This window comes from Monodelphis domestica, chromosome 6 (assembly GCF_027887165.1).
Source record: "Monodelphis domestica isolate mMonDom1 chromosome 6, mMonDom1.pri, whole genome shotgun sequence".
In the NCBI taxonomy this organism is placed as follows: domain Eukaryota; kingdom Metazoa; phylum Chordata; class Mammalia; order Didelphimorphia; family Didelphidae; genus Monodelphis; species Monodelphis domestica.
In genome coordinates, this window is record NC_077232.1 from 15,648,941 (window position 1) to 15,676,286 (window position 27,346).

General features: G+C 37.3%; 1 protein-coding gene across 1 annotated transcript; it reads right to left on the reverse strand.

Moving 5' to 3' along the window:
* Positions 1–10,882: 10,882 nt before the first annotated feature.
* On the reverse strand, positions 10,883–11,848 carry LOC100028446 (olfactory receptor 14I1-like). The gene has a single exon (XM_001378442.3). The coding sequence runs from the start codon at positions 11,846–11,848 to the stop codon at positions 10,883–10,885; it is 966 nt and encodes a 321-aa protein (XP_001378479.3).
* Positions 11,849–27,346: the final 15,498 nt, after the last annotated feature.

Below are 27,346 nucleotides of genomic sequence, written 5' to 3' on the forward strand. Positions count from 1 at the left end.
CCATAACCCAATGCATCTCTGAAGTATACCAACTCTGATAGAGATCCAAATCAGGATACTGAACTCACAAATGGACCAGTCATAAAATGGGAAAAAATGCATGTGAATAATTTAGTCTCCAATTTCACACACACAGATATACAGACATATACCTGTATAAAAATACATCCATATATATATATGTATATATATATATATACATCCATATATATATATATAAGAATATATATGGGTATCCATGATATATGGACATGGGAATTGATGCAGGTATTTTCTTTTACCTCTTTTTAGGGACTAGACAGGATCCAAAGAGTATGATTTTCTCCAATAAATCAGTTTTGTTCTCATTTGGAGTTTCAGAAAAGGGGAACTGAAACTGGATTCTGTGAAGTTATTGGATTTGATGAAATGGTGATGATTTTTAGATGAGGACAAATATATTGCCAAATGACCTTCATGGGAACCACTTCCTGAGGTCCCCAGAGAAGCCAGAGTTGTATTTCCTTATTAGCCAGAGAAGCTCTGACCTTTCCCTTGAGTATAATTAGATACGGTACACATTATTTATAAAGAAAAACATAGGAAAATTACATGTTATGTATAATTCATGAATATTCTATGGAGAAGCTATATGTGATTTTTGACCTCATACAAAATATAACTTTTATACTTGGCTTTTTTAAAAATAATTTTTATTTGATCATTTCCAAGCATTATTCATTAGAGACAAAGATCACTTTCTTTTCCTCCCCACCTCCATAGCTGAAGCGTGATTCCAATGGGTCTCACATGTGTTCTTGATTTGAATCCATTTGCATGTTGTTGGTATTTGCACTAGAGTGTTTATTTAGAGTCTCTCCTCAGTCATTTCCCCTCAGCCCCTGTAGTTAGGCAGTTGCTTTTCATCAGTGTTTTTACTCCCACAGTTTATCCTCTGCTTGTGGATAGTGTTTTTTAGATCCCTGCAAGTTGTTCTGGGACATTGCATTGACCCTAATGGAGAAGTCCATTACCTTAGATAGTACCACAGTGTATTAGTCTCTGTGTACAATGTTTTCCTGGTTCTGCTCCTCTCACTCTGCATCAGTTCCTGGAGGTCTTTCGAGTCTCCATGGAATTCCTCCACTTTATTATTCTTTTTAGCACAATAATATTCCATCACCAATATATACCACAATTTGTTCAGCCACTCTCTAATTTTGAAGGGCATCCCCTCATTTTCCAATTTTTTGCCACCACAAAGAGCGCAGCTATGAATATTCTTGTACAAGTCTTTTTCCTTATTATCTTTGGGGTACAAACCCAGCAGTGACATGGCTGGATCAAAGGGCAGACAGTCTTTTATTGCCCTTTGCGTATAGTTCCAAATTGCCCTTCAGAATGGTTGGATCAATTCACAACTCCACCAGCAATGAATTAGTGTCCCTACTTTTCCACATCCCCTCCAGCATTCATTACTTTCCATAGCTGTCATGTTAGCGAATCTGCTAGGTGTGAGGTGATACCTCAGAGTTGTTTTGATTTGCATCTCTCTGATTATAAGAGATGTAGAGCACTTTTTCTTGTGCTTATTAATAGTTTTGATTTCTTTGGCTGAGAACTGCCTGTTCATGTCCCTTGCCCATTTATCAATTGGAGAATGGCTTGATTTTTTGTACAATTGATTTAGCTCTTTATAAATTTGAGTAATTAAACTTTGCCAGAGGTTTTTATGAAGATTGCTTCCCTATTTGTTGCTTTCCTTCTGATTTTAGTTATATTGGTTTTGTTTGTACAAAAGCTTTTAATTTGATGTAGTCGAAATTATTTATTTTACATTTTGTGACTCTTTCTATGTCTTGCTTAGTTTTAAAGTCTTTCCCCTCCCAAAGGTCTGACATGTATACTATTCTGTGTTTTCCTAATTTACTTATAGTTTCCTTCTTTATTTTCAAGTCATTCATCCATTTTGAATTTATGTTGGTGTAGGGTGTGAGGGGTTGATCCAAATCTAATCTCTCCCACACTGTCTTCCAATTTTCCCAGCAGTTTTTATCAAAAAGTGAATTTTTGACCCCAAAGCTGGGATATTATTTTTATAAATAAAACGATTTTATTTTTTTCTCTTTTTGTTAATAATTCTTCTAATATATTCTCAATATCCAACCAAGTAGGGTCAAAAGTTCTGAATATGTTCTCTAATTTTTTTATAATTAATATTGGTTCATTCTCAAATGATGGCATATCTTCCTTCAATTTGTTTATATCCTCAGGGGTAAAAGGTGTATGATGTCTTACAGATATCAAGTTTCCATTTTTATTAAAAGTGGGTACTTCCCTTAAAGGTAATAAACTTTCTAAATTATTTGGTACTCCTGTTTTTAGACTTCTTGCTCCATTTTCAATTGGGTAAGTCTGAGACATAGAAGAGTTGGGCCCATTAAAGGGAAGGGTTTGTTGTCCCATAGTGCCAAATAAAATCAGGGGTACGGTGTGAATTTAGGTTGGAATGTGAACTTAAAGTAGATTGTGTAGGATGAGAAGGAGGAGCCAAGGAAGAAGTGTGAAAGGATACAGAGGTGTTTGGATTGGAGGAATCAGTAAGGTGATTACGATCAGAAGTATGGGTAGGGTGTTAACTTAGAGTTGATTGTGTTGGGTCAGAAGCCTGGGTGGGGTGTGAACTTGGAGTTGATTGTGTTGGGTTGGAAACCTGGGTGGGGTGTGAACTTAGAGTTGATTGTGTTGGGTCTGGAGTGTGGGTGGGGTGTGTACTCAGAGTGGGTTGATTAGAATTAGAGTTTTCTGAAGCCAAGGGGCGGGGGAGAGGTAGGTTAGTTAGAAGCAGAGAGTTCTAAGGTCAAGTTGGCATGAGGAGCTGTGTCCAGAGTTTCTGATAATGTTCTTAATTCTCTTTTAATGCTTCTCATAAAAGCTACAATCTCTCCCTGACTTTCCTCTATAAACTCAAGCCGAGTATTTAGTTCTGCATATTGTTGAGTAGTAGAAGGAACACTTGGTTGGTTTGACTGAGAAGTGGGTTTTGTAAAGAAATACCATATTACAGCTATCACAATCAAAATCCCAAGGGGGAGTACTGTGTTGATTATATTTTGCCATAAATCCCATGGTATGAGAAATTTTAGAGAGAAAAAGAATGCAAATTTTATAAGATTGGTCATGGAGCTGAATAGCCAGTTGTTAAATATGTTGTGAACTGGTTGTAACCACATATTTGTAAAGTAAACATGTGGGGAGAAGGACAAGGCCAGAACTTTCCCCAGGTTTTGTCTTAATCTTAATTTAGGCAGTTGTTCCCTAAAGGAGAGGATTTAGTAATAGTTCTCCTAGCCAGGATTTTAGGGACCTGTTGCTAAGATCTAAAACAGCTTAAATTTAAGGAGAATCAAAAAGGATTTTTACTCACCCATTCTTGCAGCTGTAAATTTGAAGTCAAGTTAAAAAAGAAAACAAAACTGACTGATAGGCAAGTAATAAAGCAAAGAATTAAAGGAAAGAGATTTCACAGAAGTCTTTTGAGGGTTTCTCACCAACTTCGTGAGGTCGCCATAAACTGTGAGATTTAAAATGGTTGAGGTCTTAAACTGTAGTGAGTTAAAATGGTGGAAGATATAAATTGTGATAGATATAAGAGAGAGTGAGTAAATTTGACTGCAGAAATATGTTTCACTACAGTGTCTTGGTTTTTAAATCAAATATAAGGTGGTCGCCAGGGAAATATTCCCAATTATTCAAATACCCAAGTCAATTGGGTTTTATAGAGATTTTAATTAACAATACAATGAGTAATCAAAGAAAGAGAGAGAGAGTAAGAAAGGAATAAGTATGAAGGGCCTCAAGCCAATATGGCCTAGACCTGAGTCTTAAAAGAGAAATCAGTCAGTTTTTTAACACTCACCACAAGGTCTGACTAAACAAGGATTCTAGTGACACCAGGCCAGCTCCATCTTAGCTGACTTCACCAGAGAGCCTTCCAGACAGAGACTGTTCCAAAGGGCCTCTCTCAAGAGATTCTTCCCAAGTGGTCCTCATCAGAGATCCTCCAAAAGACTTTCTCCAAAAGGATATATATCTCAAAAGATTCTGCTTTTTCTTATATAGGGGTTTTTCTCCCATGTCACCTCCCCTAAGTCCCTACATCTACCAATCACTGTAGATGCTTTCCAAAGGACTGCCCATCTGAATTCCTGCTAAGTCGACAAATCTCCTCAGTAAGTCTGAACCAGAAAAAATGCTGCTGTGTCGACCAATCTCCTCAGTAAGTCTGAACGAGAGAAAACACAGCTGAGTCAACAAATCTCATCAAGAGAAAACTTGCCTGACCCTTTTAGGTACCTAGCATCTCATTATATCAATTCTAAAAACAGGCCTGGCTCAAAGAACTCCTTGCCCCACCATAAGTATGGATCCAAGTACTTTCTTTGTTTAGCAAAGAGTTTTCTCCCCTAAAGCAGTCTTAAGTACAATTGGAGTAGAGGTCCTCCCATTTCTGATCCTGGCGAGTTCTCACATCAAAATGGGGAATGTTTCTCAGTAGGGAATTTGTTCCAATTAAGAATTCCCCAATGGGGAAATTTTTAACATTCACAAGTCTGAGAGATTTCAAGATTTACAAGCATAATATGTCATATGGCTTCCTCAGAAGGCTTTTTATGACCCTTAACTTTGTCACATGTGCCTAAATATTCTAATGCCCAGATTTAAAGGTTAATGTCGGTATAATTTTACATTTAGTGGATGATTAATAAAACTAGAGCTCAGGTATTGAATGAAAAACAAAACATTTTTCATATTCATCAACTTATATTCTCCATTTGGTATGGCATTCATTTTGTTATCTGAGAACAATACATACAAAATCATTTGAAACTAGAAGCCTACCTTAGGCAACAATGATTTTGTAAGGGTAGAAGATAAGACAAAAATATGACATGACAGAGGAAGTATGGATTAAGGGAGATGGTGGTCAGCAAAATAGGCTTTTTAGCAGAGACAACAAAATTAAAAAAGAGAAAGTGATAAATAGAAGAAAATAGCTCTACGGATAGGGTCTGGTACAGATGAGTTTCCTTCTACTTCTATAAGGTTTTTCCTTTTATATAATTGAACAGAACAGTAAATGTAGATTTGTGTCAACACCAGAAATAAACTGCTTTATTCTAATTGTATGTGAGTGAAGCTCTCTCAGAGGGGAGAGAAGCCTCAAGGTAGGAAGATAGAGACAGGATAGAAATTTTAGATACCACGAGGGGGATGACGGAGTCAAATTAGAGATATGAGGTGGCCAGAATGAGTCTTTATTAATTATCAATGAGCCACAGCTAAGCTCTGATCAAAGGACCCTTCCGAAGGCTTCTACCAGTCCAGAGATCCACATTTAATACCACACAGGTCAGAGAGATGAAAGAGAGATAGAGAAGATTTAAAGATGGAGCTACAGCCATCAGCTAGCCTGAAAGAGAAGGAGGGAGAGAGAGGTGGAGCTTGCTGGGCTACTTATACCCTTTGATACACAGTACATAGGGATGATCCTCATTGGTTAATGACAAGGCATAGGTGTGGTTTCTCTTAACCAGGTGAGAACAAAGAAACCTGTTTTCCCGCCTAACCTGGGGGAAGCTGGGGTCAAGGGTCAGAGGCCTTCCCAGCCATGAGCAATACTGAGCATGCTCAAGACTGAGCATGCTCTCTTCTAAGGCAATCTGCACATACCAACTGTTCCCCTTGCCCATAGCTAGGGGTGGACTGCTACAGTGAGAACACTAATTGTTTTTCAACTTTCCATTCAAGCTTTTTTGTGTATTAAGGTTTTTTTCTATTGAATACCAAAGGACTTCCAGTTGTTTTCTACTTCCTCTTTACCCTAAAAGTATAAATGCTGCATTTCAGTTTTACTGAGTTTCAAATACTTGGTTTGCTGTAATTTTTCTGTAAATGTTGTGCGGTGCAGAGGTGTACCCCTGGGGTTCGGGAAGGATACCTTTTTCAAAAATGCAAGACTCTGAAACTTAACTTAAAAGTAAGAGAGATTTATGAGTAATTGTGGGGTGTTCCTTAAGGATGTCCCTGACCAGCAGGGTCCCACAAAGGAAGGGGCTCACCTTTGTAATGGGACCCGAGGAGAAATAGGGAACTGAGAACCAGGGTGAAGAATGAAAGACATGGACAAGTCAGTGTATGAATAGGCAGGCAAACCTATGATATTCTCCTTGATAGGAAAATATGAGTACAAAGTAACATATGAGTACAAAGGTGGATGAGGAGATTAAGATAAGGAATGTAAGCCACAAAGGGCCATAGCCTCGGGAGAGGCTTTAGAGAGGGAGAGAGACAGAGAGATTGCTAGAGAAGATTGAAGATCCAAGAGGAATATTCATGGTCACCGCCTCTGTATTTATTGCCTTCTTCTGTTTAGGGAAGTATTCTCAAGCAGGTAGTAACCACGTTACAAAGTATGGACAATGAGGATTGGATGGTGAGGTGAGAGTGACACCTTTTTAGGCGTGTAGATTACAAACCTTGCTTTCCCAGGCAATTGTGGCTCTGATCATTTTAATGAGTCTGCCCTAGGCAAGGGCCACATGGCCATTTCAAGGTTACATTCACAAACCTCATTGGTAAAACCTTGTGCTTGGAGATACAGTAGCTGCATAGTCATTTATGATTCATAGATGTGAATATGCTTGGGATGCTACAGTAATGTTGAATTTGGCAAGCAAGACAGCATGAGTGGAGCAATCTGGGAGGTGGCTCAGTTCTGGGGTTTTTATATTCAATGAGGACTTGACTCTGGGCCAAGGGGTTGGGGAGGAGTTTTCCCTGAAGACATGGAGGTGGTTCTCATGATTTGGATCAATGGCATAATCAAATGAGCATAATCCTCTAGAGGTCAGATGTTTTGGGTTGGGAGTCAGAGAGTGTAGGGGAGCAAAGGAATTTCCCTGATAATAGTTTGTACCAGTTTCTGGGGGAACAATGCCCATGACATAAACATGATTGCCTTGTTCAGTTTTGCTATAAACTGACTTACCACATGATGCACTGTTGATAGGTTTTCTGATGTGTGCTTGGTAAGAGTGATGAAATAAAGCTTAAAATATTTTTTAAAATAGGTAATTCCTAATGAGTCTAATCTCCTCTTCTAAAAAGCCTCCTCTAATTCCATGTGTCTATGATTCTATTTACATTGCATAGGTTTCCCTTGTGATCAACTACAGTAACTCTTTCATGATGGAAAGTCTATTAATATCAAGACTTGCATTACCTACCAAAAAAAATTATATAAAATTGAGTCAGGGGGGCAGCTAGGTAGCTCAATGGATTGAGAGCCAGGCCTAGAGATGGGAGGTCCTAGGTTCAAATCTGACCTCAGATACTTCCCGGCTGTGTGACCCTGGGCAAGTCACTTAACCCCCATTGCCTAGCCCTTACCACTCTTCTGCCTTACAGAAGGTAAGGTTTTAAAAATAAATAAATAAACAAACAAACAAACAAACGAATGAATGAATGAATGAATGAATGAATGAATAAAAATTAAATTGAGTCAGTCTCAAATTGGCCATAGGTGAAATCATGAACATGGGTGAAAACATTAAGGAAGAAAAGTGAAAGCAGGAATGGTGTTGGGAAAAGATTTCAGCAAGTCTGTTACACCCCTTCCCTTTTTGCATAGTGACCTTCCTTGTTTTTTAGGAAAAAGGAAGGGATGTCAGTAAATAAAACATAAAAATGGAGCTTAAAAAGTTAGGAGACTTTGAAGAGTGACTCAAGCCAAGTGACTTACTGGGTTTTTTCTTATCTATGCAAATGCAAAAATAAATAAAACTATTTCTCTTCTTTTTGGTATAGTATTTCTGTTCTTTGGTGGGTTTTTTTTTTTTTTGGTGATTATATGAGATCTCCAGTGCTTAATAGAGAGCCAGACACATAGTAGGCAGATTAATAGTTTGATTTTGATCTTCTTTGCTCCCGTACTTCTTATATTTTGGCTACATCACCTCTTGAATGAATGATTTCTTTTCATCTTTCTAATGATGGATGTCTAGGTAAGTGTGCCAAGATGGACAAACTGTTTTTCAAAATTTGTTGAAACATTTTTGGAATGGAATGAAAGTATGCTTCATAGTCCAGAGTATTCCTTTTCCTGATAATTTGGTCAGAAGAAGGGAATCAACATGGAACATAACAAGTTCAATATTGCCTCTCACTCTGTGTAGTAGGGCTAGGTTTGCACCAAGGCATCTAGTCTAATTCCACAAGTAGTCCTTGGTGGCTGCACCCCAACTTTCAGGAACCCTAAAATGGACCATGTCAGCATTAGTAAATTTTTTTTTTACTTCTGCTATAGTGGATCCTTCGCTTACTGTCACATTCTGATAGTCTGCCCTATCCCCTCCTCTACATTTCCTGGATTTTGATACTTTTGTTCTCTGAAAAGAACCTCCATCAGGGCCCCTGAAGCTTGACTCACCAGATCATGGTCATGTTCAATAGTTTGAAGAGACCTACAAGAGAACAAGTGACAGCAGTTCAGCTTGGAAGATGACAAGTGTAGACTTCTGTGTAAGCATGGGCTGCTTCACCCATCCAGAGCATCATCAGAGAATTGCCCTTTGCCTGAGAACTGAAGGATGAACCAGAACATAGACAACTTATCAGAGACCCTGCAGTTTATTTTCTCTCATGAAAGGCTGGCTGCTGGGGACCATCAGTACACGACGACTTAAAAGAGTCGTGCGTGGTAGCTGGGGAGACCACAGAGTGGTCCTTGGAGAGATGTGATTGCCCACCCAACCCCCTTTACATAACCTCTTTCATTAATGTGCCTTACCTATGAATTGACATGATTATTATTCCCCCTAGACTCAAAAAGAAATAATGCAAGAGCAAAACACCTGTACCCTAATTCTCCAAAACATCACCAAAAGATCAGACCCTTAAACTGAATCTCCAAAAGACTATTATGGGTTAACTTTTACTTGGGTACATAATTCCCAGCAAAACTGCAGCTACAGGCCAAGCCCAAAACTTTCCCACACACAAAAGCATATTCTCATGAAGTCAGCACACAAATCAATCATAGAGGCGCAAGTGATGAGCAAAAGTACATCAAGCTTCAGTATGCCTCAGTGACTCGATTACACAAATCAGTAACTCCCTAGAAGCCACTGGTCTAAACTTGAATTGTGTTCCCAGACCCCTCAGCCTCCATGGCATGATTGTTGAATTGTCTTCTAAGAACTGCTGATTAATTATTCCATTTTATTAAAAGCAATACGTAATTTTCCTTGATTGTTTGTAAGCTCAAAATTTTTCACAGGGTAATGAGAAAATTAAGCCACCTGTGATGAAATAATTTATCTTGAGTGCAAATTTTATTCTGTCTGTAATCACAAAACAAAAATATAGAATGTTAATCAAGTGATTTGTTAAAAGTTAATGTATCACTTTTCCAATTATCTCTCTTTGATTTTGTGTATCTGCATGCCAAGAATATGGATATAAAAATAAATCCCAAGCCTAGGAATGTTGGAGCAGCTGTCAGATACAAAATAATCCCATGGCTGTTATGATTAAACTGTCTTCTGTTTGTTATTTTGTTAACTGATCATTCTCCACCAGTAAGGATACCCTGGAGTCCCAGGCATGGGTGGACTTTGCCCATGGCAGCTGCCTAAGGGGAGAAAAAGAGGCCCAAGTTGGCAATGAAGCAGGTCAGTACTTCTCTGCTGGTCATTATGTCATCACTCAGTCCAGGCTTATGAGAGTTGTCAAATGGAAAGAACACAAAACTACCAGAGGAGTTAAAATAAAGGTCTTTAATCAAAGCAGAAAGATACATGTGGGAATCTGCCAAGAATCTCAGGCCTGGGACTACCAGGGGATTACAGAATGCACTGTGCTTATGTAGATTTGGGAGGAGGAGGAAGAGCTTCTGCCTTGTCACTCACTTGGGAACTGCACTAGCCTCAGTCTACACTGACTGGCAGAGGCCCAGATGCTCTGGCCAAAGAATGGGATACTTGGGAGTAGCCTAGATACAAAAGGAGAAACAAAGAAAACATAAAGGTAACATAAGACTTGATTATAGCTGTTAATTCTATCTCAAGTAATCAATGGATGCTTGAGGGCTTGTAGTTCAGTCTGAGACAAGGGTCAGCATGATAGAGGCTGACAGTGGGCAGTAAGTAGGAACAGGACCCTCATACCCTGACATTGTGCATTTCTCACTAGTTAGAATTAGTTAAACATCACCTGCCAATGATGAGACCTCAAATGATGAGAATTTCCCTGGAACATCTTAAAGAAAATATGAAATGAAGGACAACTAGCTGGTTACATAGATTATTGGAGAAGACATCATAGCCTAAAGTGTGGGGATTTGGGAGAGGAAAACCTAAACACAAAAAGAGAAACTAAGAAAGGTTTCTTCAGATTTGACTACATTGACCACTCCTATTCAGGGTGCTCAGTGGGTGCTTGATGGCCTACTGTCCTATCTAGGATGCAGTACAGTCAAGGAGTTACTTGAAGGAAGTTCCTGTGGGGCAGGGCTAAATTTGGATGGGGAGAGAAACAAGAGAACCATCAGGGTGGCACCTTTGTTTAAACATTTCCTGTTTGGGGGGGAATTCCATCCATTCTCTTCATGGCACTGCAAGGCAAAGACAGTGAGTTAAAGTCATAATAATTCACTATAAATATTACCACTTGTGGGATGAACTTCTCTGGAGTCAAAATAAATTATTGCTTCATTCATTTCCACAAAACATAAGGTTTAGGGGCTATTTCCTGGGAGTGGTGTAGTTTTGGTGTTATTATTCCCCTTTTGAGGATAACTCCTGTGCCATCTTGCACATATAACCATCCAAGAGCATATTTTTTAGCTTTTTGATGCTTTCAAGGATGAATATTTCATGCTTAGGGAAAAAATCTTCCTGAGCATCTTGCCCATGGCAGCTATGACCTTCTTGTTCCTCAGGCTGTAGATGATAGGGTTTATCAATGGGGGCAATATTGCATAGACCATTGCAACAAAAAGGTTTTGAATAGGTGATGTGTCTGATGTATCCCCGAGGACTGCAATCATTATAGAAATGAGAAATAAGATGAGGATCATCAACTGAGGGGAGCAGGTCGAAATGGCCTTGTATCGACCTTCCACAGAAGGAATCTTGAGCACATTGGAAAAGATGCGCACATAGGATGCAATTAAAAAAGCAAAGCAAGATAACAAAAAACATAAACTTGCTATAATTAATACAAACTCTGTCTGATACACACCAGAGGATGAGACTTTCAAGACATGAGGGATATCACAGAAAAATTGGTGGACCACATTGGAGCCCGAGAAGGGCAGGCGAAACATGTTCCCAGTGTGTACAGCAGAATAAATCAGCCCACTGAGCCATGAGCCAGCTGCTGCCCAAATACAACGGGATGGCATCATGATGAGGCCATAGTGTAGAGGGTGGCAAATGGCCACAAAGCGGTCATAGGACATGGCCACTAACACAGCAAACTCTGTTGTTGCAAAGAAGAGAAAGAAGAAGACCTGAGCAGTACAGCCAAGGAGGGTGATGGTTTGACTGCCAATCAAAGAATTTATGATGAACTTAGGAAGGGTGACTGAGATGTTGCAGATATCCAACAAGGATAAGTTGCTCAGAAAAAAATACATAGGAGAGTGAAGGTGTGGGTCAATAAGAATTGCAGCAATGGTGAGAAGGTTCCCCATCATGGTAGCCAGGTATATCAGCAGGAACAACACAGCATGTAAGACCTGCAGCTCCCATACTCTGGAAAACTCCATGAGGAGGAATTCAGTGATGACTGAGAAGTTGCCCATTCCTGATTGTGTGCTGCAATTTAAGTAGAATCAAACATGGCTATGAATAACAGAAATGCAGTGTTGAAATGGAAGAGAGAATTAAAATAATTATTCAAGTAGAATATCCATCCAAATAAACCCATCTCGGTAAACCAGAACTTTGAAGCAAATTCAGACATATTTTAAAATAAATAGAGGTTAGAGGAGGAATAATGAGGTTTAGATTCATATAATTGTTCTGGTACAGTGTTTGGAATCTTTAGATTTACAGAATGATGCTAGTTTTCATTGTGCAAAAAGCTATAGACTTTGGCAAATATTATACTTGGTACACTTTAGGGAGGTGAATAATGCCATTACAAACATGATAAAGAGAAGGACTTGTATCATGACCATGGAGAGCATGAATTTTGTGTGTGTATATGTTTGTGTGTGTGTATATACCGAGATCTATGTATATATGTATGGGGGAGGGACTTATGGAGAGAGAGACAGAGAGACAGAGAGAATGAGACAGAGACAGAGACACAGAGACAGAGAGAAGTACAGAGATGGAAAGAGACAGAGACAGAGAGATAGAGAGAGAGACAGAGACTGAGACCCAAAAGACAGAGGAAAATTATGCTTATATTATTATTATATTATGTATAATATATATTATTATATTAAATTTCATTATAAATGAAAAACTTAGTGTGTTTATGGAAGAAAGTGGTTAAAAATTGATCAAGTATTATATAAAAGTAAGCAATTTTTATTTATAATATTCCAAATAGTTCCAAGCTAGTTTGGTGCTTTGCACAAAGTAATTAAGCTCATACAGAGTAAAATCAGAATTTGAAACCAAATCTCTTGATTGGAAATCTACAATTTCCATGTTACAGAAAAAAATGAGAACTGTACATATCTAAGAAATTAATCAATTCTCTGTCCCCTGTGCAAATGATCAGCATAGAATATCTATATATTTGATAAAGGTTGAAAGAACTAATAAGAGGTTAAAATAATCTCTGACAAGATATCACTTATACATTTGTTTGATTCCATTAATAACCCCATCTGTGCAGTCCAACATTTTTGTACAGAACAGGCATTTTAAGAACACGGATTCTGAGTTAATGAGTCAGCAATGGATCAACATTTCATTGCTAAGATGTGATGGATCATTTTTGCTAACACTGTGTTTTTTAACCTTCAGTCTAAGGATATCATGCCTGAATAATAAGTTCCCTTTTTGTCCTCCCTCGGTGATATTTACTCTTCACATAAGGTGAATAAGCTTCTCCCTATTTCTTTGGAGAGCATTTTCCCTTCCTTAGACTAGATCTACCTTGAGGCTTATCTCTGACTTCCATCTCAGTCAATTATCAAATGTCAGAACTAAGATTTATCAAGATATTAATTTAATCATTAATTGTCTCCCTCCCTATTTATAGAACCCTTATTATCACCTCTTTATCCCTAATATGTAGACATCAGAGGCGATATCTATAAAATTATGGGTTTAAAGGATATTATCTGGACTTCCCCTACCAGAGCTAGCATTTATGATTCCAATGATTTCTGAATATTATTTCTTGCTATGTGAAAGGAGTCCATATCTCCAGATCATTCACTGTTGAGATGAACTACTGGAAGACAATTTGACAATGAAAAGGAACAAGGACTCGTGTTTTTATTTTTTACTTTTACGGGGAGCTTCTTGGAAAAGCAAACTATGTCTTCCAATACTGATAGGCTTCTGTTCTGGTGCTAAGGGCCTAAGTTTTCTCCATGGCATTGAGTGTTTAAGTGACTCATCCAGACTTATAATTTGTTTCAGAGGAAGGACTTGGACTTTGATTTCCATTATCCAGGGTAAGATTTTTATCCACTACATTTGACTATTTCCTTTTAATATAATGTGTTTTATATATGGTAATTAACATAATTAATATAATTTAATATAATAATCCTTTAAATCAATTTCCCCCTGCAACCTGTTGATAGAATTTGCTTTGGTTAGAAGCAAATAAAAAGTGGTACAAAAGAAATAAAGATGGAAATGGAGAGATAGAGATGGATAGAAATATAGTTGTATAACTAGATATAAAAATAGAGGCATAGAAAAAGATAGAAAAAGAAGTAGAGACAGAGAGAACTATATTGATTGACATTTATAAAGAGATAGCTAATACATGATAGATACTTCAGACAGAGATAGGGGTTTACTAATATAAGTATATATATGATATAGTGAATATATATTTATATGTTGTATAAAAATAGTGTTTATACATATTCATATGTGTGTATATGCATATATATACATATATTCATATCATAGTTTTCATTGTTTTCCAGAATTCTTCCCCCTCCCCCTTTAGCCAAAAGTCTATAAGAAGCCACAGACTTCAGATTCTCAAAGGAGAACACAATATAAATTTAGAGGGCTTCAAGTCATATAAGCAAAGTCTCTTAATATTAATTTTCACTGAGAAAAGAGTAATATTTGCTTTAAATATTTCTAGCATATATCAATGCCCTTCTTGTATCCTAAAGAATCTATCAGCTATATAACATTTACTTCAGACAACTCATTAGTGGCTTCCACCTAAAAGATTTAGTGAAGGTCCCACATTTCTTCACAAGTAACTGAGCAATATTTGAGACCTTGGCTGAAGATAGTCTTCCTTGTCTGAATATCCCTTTCAAAAATAATCAGGAGAATAGAAGCTCAAAAATGGAAGGAACCATGTGGGTCCTTTGACCAAGCCCCTTATTTACAGAGGAAGAATAGAGACAAGCACTCTCTGACTCTTGGTTTGATAGAGAATTTAAAAGCTAAGATGAAATTCTTATGTTTTGATACCAGTCAACTGAATTTAACCAAATAAAATGAGCTGAATTGAAGTCAAATTGCACTCAATTAGTTTAAAATTGCAACACTTCTCATTTTCAACAAATTTAAATGAAAGATGAAAGAATGAAAGACACAGAGAGATGAAGTTAGAAATAAAACAGAGCTCCTACCTCCTCCAGTTATCTTACAGTACTCCATAATAAAAATTATGTTGGAGCCATTCAAGATAAATTGAAAGTTTACATTTTACCTAATTCTTCTCATGATCAATGACATTAATTTGCAGTTTATTTATTTATTTTTTATATTTTTTATGTATTATCTTCTTAGAGCATCCTCAAAGCTATTATTTCCCCCATGTTATATGCATATTAAAGGAGGCTTAAAGAAAATGAGAAGCTTATATATAGTCAAGTCACAAGTCAACAAACATTTATCAAGTGTCTATTATCCTCCAGACATTTTTAAAAACAATAGGCTTGCAAAGAGAATCAAAAGATAGTTCCTAACTTCAAGGACTTTACTCTATAAAGGGGCAAAAATATGTGAATAACTATTTTCAAATGCTAGATACAAGAAGATTTGGAGATCATCTTAGAGAGAAGGAACAAACATTGCCCATCCAATAAATGTTGGAAGGAGGATTTGGATTCATAATGTCCTTAATTTAACTCATTGTAGTTTCCACTTCTTGATGCCAAACTACATCTCTAGAAAAAGAAAGACATCAACCCCATGACTTTGCACTCATGCATTAAGCAACTGAGTAAACTGATTAGTCATGAATGAAAATAATTATAACAATACCTGAGTTATTTGTTCTGATACTTATACTTTCCAGTATTTGTTGTTATTCTGTTTTCTTCTTCCATTCAATATGTGTGTGTGTGTGTGTGTGTGTGTGTGTGTGTATAAAAGCCAACGATTATCCTTTTCCTCTCTAAATTGGATTTTCACTATAATCTTAAAGATAGGATACTAAAGACTAAACTTCTGATCCTACTGGCATCACAGAGCTATTTGATGATTCTTACTTGCTATCATCTGGTAAAGTATATTGTATTTTGTAGAAGGTTCTGTGAAGTCACCAGAGTATCTAAAGTAAACATCATAATGACTTTGGTTTCTATGGATTTTCTGACCCTTCCCTTGAGAATAATTATATAGAGTATATTTTCTTTTATAAATAACATGGGGGAAATTTTCCCTTTTGTCTCATTAAAATATCATTCACCAAAGCAAAGGGTATTAGGAGTTTCTCAGTCCAGGGCGGTCTTAGACAATAGTTAAACATTTATTAAGATCCAACATGAGCCAAGCATTGTCTTAAGGTTGGTGGATTCAAATACAAACATATTCCTTGCATCAAGAAGTTTATAATCCAATGGAGTAAAACAACAGGCAAAAAGAGGTTTAAAACAAAGGTCAATAGGGAAAGGAAGGTATAGAAGAGAAAGTACTTGACATAAAAGGCATAAAGGAGAAGTCCAAAAGCTGAGCAGCTAGAATGGAATGAAGAGAAGAATTTGTTGGACTCCCTCCTTAAATAGAGCTTTGGGGACTCATAGCTCTGCCCTACATTTAGAGGGTTCATTTGGATGAGTAGAGAATGCTTATGGGACATGAGTTACCAGAATGATTCAATTTGGCAGCATAATAAAATAAACAAACAAGAGAATAAGTGATGCTAGATCATACCATATAGGTCTGATGGTTAAATGGTATGAAGAATAGAAAGGAAGAATGGAGCTAGACTGTAAAAAAAAAAAGTAGCAAACAGATTTTCTCATATTTGATTCTAGATATTAAAGTGACCCACTCTAGTTTAGTTTGTTTTTGTTTGTTTTCTTGGTGGAGAATATGTCTAATCTGTACTTTAAAAAAAATCCCTACTGCTGCTGAATGTATATGATACCTACTGAATGAATGACCAAAGATGGACACTCATTTAATCTCCTGAGATCTCAGAAAACAATTTTTTTAAATCATATTTTTCTCCATTGCATGAAAAAACTTATTTTAGCTTCATTTTCTAAAAAATTGAGCCCAGTTCTCACTGTTTCTCTCTCCTTCTTCTTCCCACTATGCAGCTAATGTAAAAAAAAAATCACCAAATGTCCAATGATTCCATGTGTGCTTTGGAATTTCGGGCCATCTGCTCTCTCAGTTTGCCTTGGAAAAATAAACTAATGCAAAAGAAAGTAATTGTTTTTAGTTTATATCTAGCACCTATGGATTGTAAGGGAGAGAAAAGGTAAGAGGAAATACATTTGGAAGAGGGGAAATCTCTCAACTCATCACTTGTTTGACAATTTCCTTCAGTAACATTGAAAAAAAATATTTAGAATATACCTGTATTTAGACTCTTTGTAGTAAAAGCTAAGAATTTTATTTCTTACAACCATTATCTTCTGGATAGGAAACAGTGGGAACACATGTTGGATTTAGAAGCAGATATCCAATTCAATCTGCCACTTTTACTGTAACTTGAAGCAAATTCCTCTCCCCTCTTTATACCTCCATAATTAAAGACTTGTGCAAAAGGTACACAAAAGTGTCCTCCCAATAATTAGTCTATGAGAATCTAGAAAATCAAAAGCCAATTGAAGACAGAGTTATGGTTGAGCTTTACAAGTCTTCAGTCTTATCTTAGGCAGTCCTGGTGTAATCAATTTTTCAGATAAGTAAAGCAGCTTGTAGATCACTCAGTATATCAGGTCTGGGTTTTAAGTGTATTATTTACAAAACTAAAATATAAATTAATTATGTTGTGAAATAACTATACTCATAGTATCTTCAATTTATATACCATTTCAAAATTACTATTACTGCCTTACAATAGTGTTTTGATGCACAGGGGAGATTATTCCCATTTGCAGATTAGAATGGAGAATTCTACCATTCACCTATTTTACTCAGCTAATGGCCAGTGGATAGAGTTGAGCCTAGATTTAGGAAGACTTCTTTTCCTGAATTCAAGACTGTTCTCATACTTTCTAGCTGTGTAACTTTGGCAAGTAATTTAATCCTATTTGTCTCGGTTTTCTCATTTGTAAAATGAGCTGGAGAAGGAAATGTCAAATTAATGTACAGTATCTTTGCCAAGAAAACTTCAAATATTGTCACAAAGAGTTAGACAAAACTTATAAATGATTAAACATCTGACTAGTAGCCACTGGATCCAACATTAAATTTTTAAATGCAGTGTCTCTGTATTTCTCTATCTCTTTATCTGTCTCTCTCTCCTTTCTCTGCCTTTCCGTCTCACCAGTTTTCGTATTACAATAGTATAAATGTATACACAGACACATAAATGTATATCTATGTTATACACATTGCTTTTGAAAAACATCTAGAAATTTGCATGTTTATAAAAAATATTTCTTAAAAGATAGGCATTTCATACATTATAAATATATATATTATATCTATAAATATACATTTAGATATAAAATCATTTTATGGCTTCCCAAATCCATGAGAAGCCACAAGGTAGGAAGATAGAAAAAGGATAGAAGTTATGGATACCGTGAAGGGCATGATGGAGCCAAGTTCGAGATGTCAGAAATGAGTCAGAGATCAGGTATTATTAATATCGTGGAGCCGCAGCCATGCCCCGATCAGTGGACGTCACTGGAAGGCTATTTTCCATCCAGAGATCCCAATTTAACACTTCACCAGTCAGGGGATGATATAGCTCAGCTAGGAGAATGAATAAAGAATAATAGGAAGAATTAGAGAATGCTAGGTATTAGCATTGGAAAAGAAAGAAACCCCAGGCCAAAGGCCAGGTTTCAGATAGAGATAGAGAGGAGAGAGAAAGGTTGAAAGACAGTGTTGAGCAATCCTGTGAGATCGTCCAAGAGAAGATCAAGATGGCCATGGCTCCCTATTTAATCTCTTTGATACGCAAATGTACTCAATACATATTGATAAGTTACATAGTGTATTGCCATTGGATAATTACAAATTACGACAAGGTGAAGGTGGAGTTTTATCCTCAGGTGAGTAAGACAAAGGGCAGCAAGGTTTTGTGCCCTAACTCCAGCCACGCTGGGAACAGAGTTCCTTGCCATGCACAGAATGGCCATGTGCCCACACACAATCCTTGCCTCTTTATTATACATATGGGCTGGACTGCTACACATTTAGTCCTAGGATGATGTCTCCAAAATCAGAGCCATAAAAACCCTTAACAGTGTGTAGTCCACAGTAAGCATTTAAAAAAGTGCTTATTGATTGACTAATACTAAAAATTGATCATATATTTTTCTGCATTTCTCTTCCCACATTTCTGTCTCTGGATGTGGAAAGTGTTCTTTCTCATAACTCTCTGTAGATTGTCTTGGGTCATTGCATTGCTGCTAGTATAAAAGTATTATATCCAATTGTGCCACAGTGTATCAATCCCTGTATACAGTGTTATCCTGATTCTACTCCTTTTGCTCTGTATCATGTCCTGGAGTCATTTCACTTCATATGCAATTCCTTCAATTCATTATTCCTTTCAACACAATAATATTCGCTCACCATCATATCACAATTTGTTCACATTCCCAAATGAACACCCTCCCCAATTTTTTTGCACCACAAAGAACACAGCTATAAATATTTTTGTGCAAGTCTTATTCCTTATTATCTCTTTGGGGTACAAACCCAGCAGTGGTATGGCTGGGTAAAAGGTTAAGCATTCTTTTAAAGCTCTTTGCACATAGTTCCAAATTGCATTCCAGAAGACACCAACACTGTATTAGTGTCTCAATGTTGCCCTCCAACAGTAATAACTGTTTCCTTTGCTGACATATTTAGGAGTTTCATTTCTCTAGTCAGGAGGGATTTAGAACACTTTTTCATTGGCATATCGATAGTTTTGATTTCATCATTTGAAAATTCCTATTCATGTCCTTTAACCATGTGTCGATTGGGGAATGAGTTGATTTTTTTTTTTGCAAATTTGACCTAGTTTCTTATATATTTGGGAAATTAAACCTTTGGCAGAGAGTTTTGGTATGAAAATGTTATCCCAGTATGTTGCTTTCCTTTTAATGTTGGTCGCATTGTTTTTGTTTGAACAACCCCTTTTCAATTTGACATAATCAAAGTCATTAATTTTACATTTTATAATATTCTATCTCTTGCTTGGTCTTAAACTCCTTTCTTTCCCACAGATATGACAAGCATGCTATTCGATGTTCACCTAATTTATTCATGATTCCATTACCTATATATAAGTCATTTACCCATTTTGAATTTATCTTGATATAGGGCTTAAGATGTTGATCAAAATCTAATTTTCCCCATAATGATTTCCAATTTTTATCAAATAGTGAGTTCTTGTCCCAAAATCTGGGATCTTAGAGTTCATCAAACTCTAGTTTGCTGAGGTCATGTATCCCTAGTCTATTCCATTGATCCACCCTTCTGTCTCTTAGCCAGTGATATATTGTTTTGATGACCACTGCTTTATAGTACAGTGTAAGACTTGGTACTGCTAGGCCTCCATCATTCACATTTTTTTCATTAGTTCCCTTGATACTCTTAATCTGTTGTTCTTCCAGATAAACTGTTATAATTTTTTTTCTAATTCTATAAAATAATTTTTGATAGATTGGAATGGCACTGAATAAGTAGATTAATTTGGATGTGATTATCATTTTTCCTATTTTAACTATATTATGAAGCAATTAATGTTTTTCCAATTGTTTAGATCTAGTTTTAATTCTTTGAAAAGAGTTTTGTAGTTGTGTTATAGTGTCTATGTTTTTCTGAGATAGGATTATGTAAGTATTCTATTGCCTCTTCTGTTAATTTCAGAAATTTTATTTTTGTAAATATTCACCCATTTAACCTAGATTTTCATATTTATTGCCATAAAATTGGGCAAAATAGATCCTAATAATTTCCTTAATTTCCTCTTCATTAGAGGTGAGATCATACTTTTCACCTTTGATATGGTTAATTTCATTCTTTTCTTTTTTTATTAGATTAACCAGTACTTTTATTCTATTTTTCCCAAAGTATCAACTCCTAGTCTTATTTATTAGTCCAATAGTACTTTTACTTTTCAATTTATTTATTTCCCCTTTAATTTTTAGAACTTCCAAGTTAGTTTTATCTGGGGATTTTTAATTTGTTCTTTTTCTATTTTTTTTCAGTTGTAAGGCCAGGTTATTGATCTCCTCCCTCTTGATTTTGTTGCTATAGGCACTCAGAGAAATATATTTTCCCCCAAGTACTGTTTTTTCTGTATCCCATAGGTTTTGATAGGATGTCTCCTCTTTGTCATTCTCTTAAATGGAATCCACACTTGTTTCTATGATATCATCTTTGACCCACTAGTTTTAAAGAATTAGATTATTTGGTTGCCAATTTATTTTAAATTTACCTTTCCATGGGCCCCTGTTAATTATAATTTTATGACATTATGATCTTGAAAAGTTGCATTTATTATTTCTGCTTTTCTGCATTTGTTTTCAATATTTCTAAGTTTTAGTACAGTGATAGGCAAAGTTTTGAGCTTAGTGTGTCAAAATTCACCAGATTAACCAAGCATAACTTGGGTGTTGTAGGAGCACATTATATACTGAAGGTTTTATATTACCTGTTAAAGGAGAAACTCCTCAATTAGATGATTGTTAAATATATGTTAACTACCTACTATATTTTGGACACTGTCATAGGGACATAATGTTACTGGTAGTGGTGGTTTTTGAAGTTTTTGAAGAGGACCAATGACATCACAGGGGAAAGCTTGCAAGCAAATTGGATTTAAGTGAAGCCGAGTTAAACAAAGTCATCAGCCTCCCTCTCTCTTCCACAGTCATTGAAGTCCAGTGGCAAGACAGAAGTCTGGATGGCTGCTGATGACCCATGATGTAGTGGATGACCTTGGCAGCTTCAGTATCTGACCTTCAATATCAAGCTCCACAGAGCCTTGCTTTAGCTGCCAATGTGGCTGTTGGAACAAATTGTTCTCATTGGCCCATTCCAACTGGCGAAGTCTTCACTTGCCTGAGGTTGGCATCCCATTAGCACACTGATGGGTTTGAGGCCAGTGGTTACCCATATTATGATATAATGTAATATAATATATCAATATCATATAATAAAATCAATGACTGAAATAATCACTAGGAACTTCCATTCTAATAAATGAGGCAAGTAGCAGGGATCCACTCGAGTCGGTTGAATGGAATAGTAACAGATTTGCACTTTAGGAAGATTAATTTGGCTGCTGAGTGAAGAATGGACTGGATTGAGGAGAGACTTGAGGGAGAGACCCACCAGCAGGCTATCACAGCAGTCTAGGTATGAGGTGATGAGGGCAGGTACCAGGGTGGTGGCAGTGGCAGAAGAGAGAAGGGGGAGCAAATGAAAGACATTACAGTGGAAATCACAGCTGGCACTTCAGCTGCATCTCAAAGGAGGAGAGTGATTCTACAAAGTAGAGGTGTAGGGCATTCAAGACATGGAAAAACATTATCTAACACCACTTGTTCAGCTGCTTCTAGTCAGTACCATTTTGTAGTGGTGTTCAATAAAATCTTATTGAATGAATATGTAACTGATGTGGCCAACGATGCAATCAGCCTTTGCCTCCTACAGTTCCTGACTTCCATCAAGCCTTGGCTCATGTGCCTTCCTACATGAAACCTTTTCTGATCCCCTTCTGAAAATAACCATACTTCACATCTCCTCTTAAGAATATAATCTCTAGGGGTAGGTAGTTGGCTCAGTAGATAGAGCACCAGGCCTGGAATTGGGAGCATCTGGGTTCAAATTTGGCCTCAGATACTTCCTAATTGTATGACCCTGGGCAGGTCACTTAACCCCATTTGCCTAGCCCTTGCCCCTCCATCTTAGAGATCTTACTAGGTCTGAAAGCAGGGTGTGTTTTTTTTTAATGTAATCTCTGTGAGGCAAATGTTTATTTTTATTTTTATCTTTGTGTTCTCAATACCTAGCACCATGACTTTCATTCAATAAATACTTGTCATAATGAATTAGATCATAACACAAGTTCTTCTTCCTCCTAGCTATGAGACCCCAAGCAAGACATTTCACATTCCTCAGCTTCAGTTGCCTCAACTGTAAGATATGCTGTGATGTGATGTGTCTCTTCAAGAAAATCACCATAATTTTGTGATATTTATAGTTTAAGTAACAAAAATGTATAATTGTAATATATAACTGTGTTTAAGTGGGTAAGCATGGTGGCCAGCTAAATGTGGCTTACTCACACTCCCTGACACACACTGACATACACCAATAAGAATCACCCCCAAAAGACTTTAAGAATCTATATCAGAGGAGCGGAGGAGCTGTAGACCAGGACCAGCAGTGAAGGTGTGTGGGATAGAGGTTTTACCAGTCTATAAGAGGGGGAAAGGGCTTCCACCCAAAAGCAAACACAAGCAGATCCAGGCTGCTCCACCTCCACCTATAGGGCCAGTGCCGGGGCCAGTGCACGCTGAGACGAATGAGCAAGGGGCACATCTGAAGCAAGGAGAGGTCACTTCTGCACCCTTGTGAGCTGACTAGGACAGCAGGGGGATCCCCCTCCCATGAAGGCAGCTAGTCAGAAAGACTCAAGATGTGAGAGAGAGCAGACTTCAGGTGCCCAGAGCCAGCGCACCCGCCAGAGCCAAGGAGTGAGACAGGTGTCCCTCTGGAACGAACAGGGTGTGTTTTTTGGTTCCTTGGGAATTAACCAGGTCTGCTGGGGACCCACCCCCAAAAGTAACTAAACCAGAAAACCAGGCGGGCAAGAGAGTTCAGACACTGAGCACGCCCTGGAGGAAAGTACCGAGAAAAGCCGCAAAGGACTGAGGAAAACCCAGAGCCTGCTCATTAACTCCATACACAAAAAATCCTGCTCAGCAGGACTAAAGAGGGAACTGAAAACATCCAGAAAAAAATGGCTAACTGTGCACAGGAACCTCAAAATTGCAGCAAGAAATAAAAAAAGAAAACTGTCACACTCGAAACTTTGTATGGAGGAAAAACCCAGGCTATAGAGGAAATACTGGGTGAAAGTCAAACAAAGGTAAAACTGAAAAAAAATGAAAATTGTCCACAATCCCTGGAACATCTCAGCTGTAATTGGGCTGCCTTCCTTGAGTTTCTCCTCCAGCTGCCTCCCTGCCATCTGTGTTCAAAGTCCTGACCCTGACACAACTTTGCCTGTAAGGTACTCCCTCCATAATAGAGCCCTTGCCTGCCCAGAGATTCCAGCCACTGCTGGAGGCTCAGTATAGTAGGTGGAGGAGGGGTCCTGGAACCTTTCTTCTTTGTTCCCCTTAAAACTGAGTATTTTTTAATTCACGCTTTTTGGGGGGGGGCATACCTTTTAATTTGAGTCCACCAGGAGGGTTCCTTAGCTCTGTCCTGTTGTTAGATTTGGTTTTCAGTCCCCTAGGTACATTTTTTTTAACAAATTGTCGGGGAGAAAAGGTTTTTCAGAGGTCTGAAATTTTGCTGCCTCTATGTCACCATCTTGACTCTGCCCCTTGAATGCCACTATTTCTAATGGCAAGAAACAGCACCCATAGCACAGGCCCTTTCCTCTCCCAGCCTCCCCCTCATTTATCTCAGTAATAATGGTCAATTAGAAATCCATGACACTCCAGAGCAGTAGATTGGATGATAGTTACTATGGTTATGTGGTTGCTGGTAATGAGGATCACAGGGCCCCCAGAGATGCAACACCAGTAGTATTCTGCTTCTCCTGGTTCTGCCAGCCAGAAGTGAAATCAAAGATCCCCTAAGGGTCTAACTGGAAGTACCAGAAGTACATGCTCTGTGCTGGAGCTCTGTTTTTTTGGCCTACAAATCTCTGGCACAGAGTGTCTACACTACACTACAGGAAATGTTTTATCTTTGGTTCCTGCACCTGGCCATGCAGTAACTGAAGATGAAAAATATTTCTCAGTATGTGGCCCCATACTTCGTTGTATGTGGTCTCATGTTTCTGCATATCCTTGAAAATGGCTACTGTAGTCGAGGAATACCTCCTCTTTTCTTTATTTGTATTTGCTTAAGATAAAGTTGTGGACTTGCTTGTCTTTGCTTCAGACAAAGATGAGGATTGACCTTCGCCCATCTTGGGACCAAGGATGGAACAGTAAACAAGAAGACTGCGGGATAACATTTATGAAGGGCAAATTGCAATTAGGTGGGCGCCTATCCCCTCGTCTGTCCCTCTTCCCTTTGTTTGTATTTGCATTAAAGGAAGAATGTAGGCTAACCTTTGAACACCTGACTATCCCTTGACCAAGGTTAGGGTTTCTGGAATGAAGAATCATAAATTCCTGTGGGTTTTGTCTAAGTAGTCTTTGCCTATAAAAGTTCTGTGTGAAGCAAATAAAATTGGCACTATTTCTCTCTTTTCATATAGTGTCCACCTCTTCTTTTGTTACTCTTCATTTTTCGTTACCCCAAACAGGATGTCACAGGACTGGCCGACCCTGTGGATGAGTCTTGTAAGCCATAGAGTCTTACAGGCTACCTGTGTCATAGGTTTGCCATCATGGCCCTAGTAAATGGTCAGTCTTTGAATATGTGGCATGTCCTGCTGAGAAAAAGCTATATACCCTTTTATTATTATTCAATTTTCTCCAAATATCTACTAACTCCAATTTTTCTAGCATTTCATCAATTCCCCTTACTTTTTTCTTATTTATTTTTCAGTTTGATTTATCTAATTCTGAAAGGGGAAAAGTTGAGGTCCCCTACTAATATGGTCTTACTATTAATATCCACCTTGAGCTCCTTTAATTTTTCCTTTAGAAATCTAGAAGCTATGAAATTTGATGCATAACTGTTAAGTAATTAAATGACTTCATTGTTTATAGTACCCATTAAACCTCAGGCTTAGTCTCAATTTTTTGGTCTCACTGGGTACTTGATCCAATCACACAAACCCTTGATTGTATTGCTTTGGAACTCTGCCCTGAGCTTTAGGACAAATGATCAGTATTTATTCCTTAATACTTAGTACTATCATCCACCTCAAATTGTGAATTAAGTTCTTGTCCAAAGTCCAGACTAGAATTCCCTAAGCTGGGGCTACCAACATTTCCACAGCTCTGAAATTTCAAGGCGTATGGGTTGGCTTGTACCTCTCTTAGCTCAGGTAGGGTCTTAGGATCTGGATGTTGGCTTAGCCATAGGTTCCCAAACCTCAAACAGAAGATGTGAGGTGGGGGTGGGGAGGCATGTAGCTCACTCTTGGCTTGCTCTTCCCTCCTTGCTACACCTTCTTGCTGGGTCTGCTCTCCTCTCACCCCAGTGACCCATATGTTCATTGCCAAACTTTTCAGTTTTTCTTTTCTTAAAAGTTGTTTGACTCTGTCTCCTTGTTGGTTATCTTACTCCTGTATTTGTTTTGTGGAGATATTTTAATCTTGTTCAGAGAGGATTCTCATGTTGGCAAAGAGCTGCTGAGGATTACTATGACATCTTGGCTCCTTCTCTTATCACTCTTTAAAGAGAAAAAAACTGGTTTAGAATTATATCTATACATTTTCCCTCCCCCCCAATATTGCTACTTTTAATGGAAATATGTTTCTAATATATATTCTGTTAGGTTCAAACTATAATCCTGATAGATTTCAGTTAACAGAGGAGTGACCCAAGTAAAATATTTACAAAGTCTTACACTTTTTCTACCAAATATTAATTCTACAAAGAACATTTGTAGCTATTAGCAAGTTAATTCATTTATCCAAGCTAATTGCAAACAGAAAAAAGATACAAATGACAATATATCAGACAATTTCTAATGTTAATGAGCTCTTTCACAAGAAGGGATTTCTTTCAGTTCAACCAAAGGCTAGAGTCCTAGGTCTCACCCAATGGGAAATTCAATAAAGACTGAAATATTCTAATTTGGGAATGGGGATATGACTATGGTGCTAGATCCTCTACAAATTGGCTTCTTCCCTGACTTTTCGTCCCCTTTAAAGGATATTTTCCTAAAACGAATCTAGAACCTCCTCTCTTTCTTAAAAGCAGTTGTCAGATGTACAAAGATTTATTCTCTTTCAAACTCTCAACAATTCTACCTTTCCCATAAACATGGAAGATTGGGTAACCAATCTCTGTAAAGAGGTTGGTCTTGTGCAAAAAGGTTTTGGACCTGGGCTACCACTGGAGTACTCTTCATAACTTTTGGGCTGACAAAACTAAGCTTGTGGAAGGTTTCAGTGAAAATTTTATGGAGTTAATGGTAGATATCACAATGTCAGAAGACTATTTTATAAATATATATGCAGATACATATGTATATATAATATTTGATTGATTTTCCATTTAAATGTAAAATATTATTAACATTATTTTTTAATTTGACTGAAATTTTCTCCACCCTGTCTTGGGCATCTCTTAATAATTGAGAAGGTAAGAAATATAATATTAATTTATATATATATATATATATGAAGTCATGAAAAATGTTGCCATATTAGCGATGTTGGGAAACAATACACACACAATAAAGAAAAATAAGGAAATTGAAATAAGTATAATTCAGTCTGGACTCAGAGTTCATCAGTTCTGTTTCTGAAGGTGGATCATATTTTTACTCAGAGGTCCTTTGGAATTTATTTCAGTCATTTTCATATCAGAGTAGCTAAGTCTTTCATAACTAATCATTTTATAAAATTTTATAAAAT

Excerpts from the sequence above, each read along its gene's own strand:
- LOC100028446 (XM_001378442.3), bottom strand. The coding sequence starts at position 11,848 with ATGGGCAACTTCTCAGTCATCACTGAATTCCTCCTCATGGAGTTTTCC.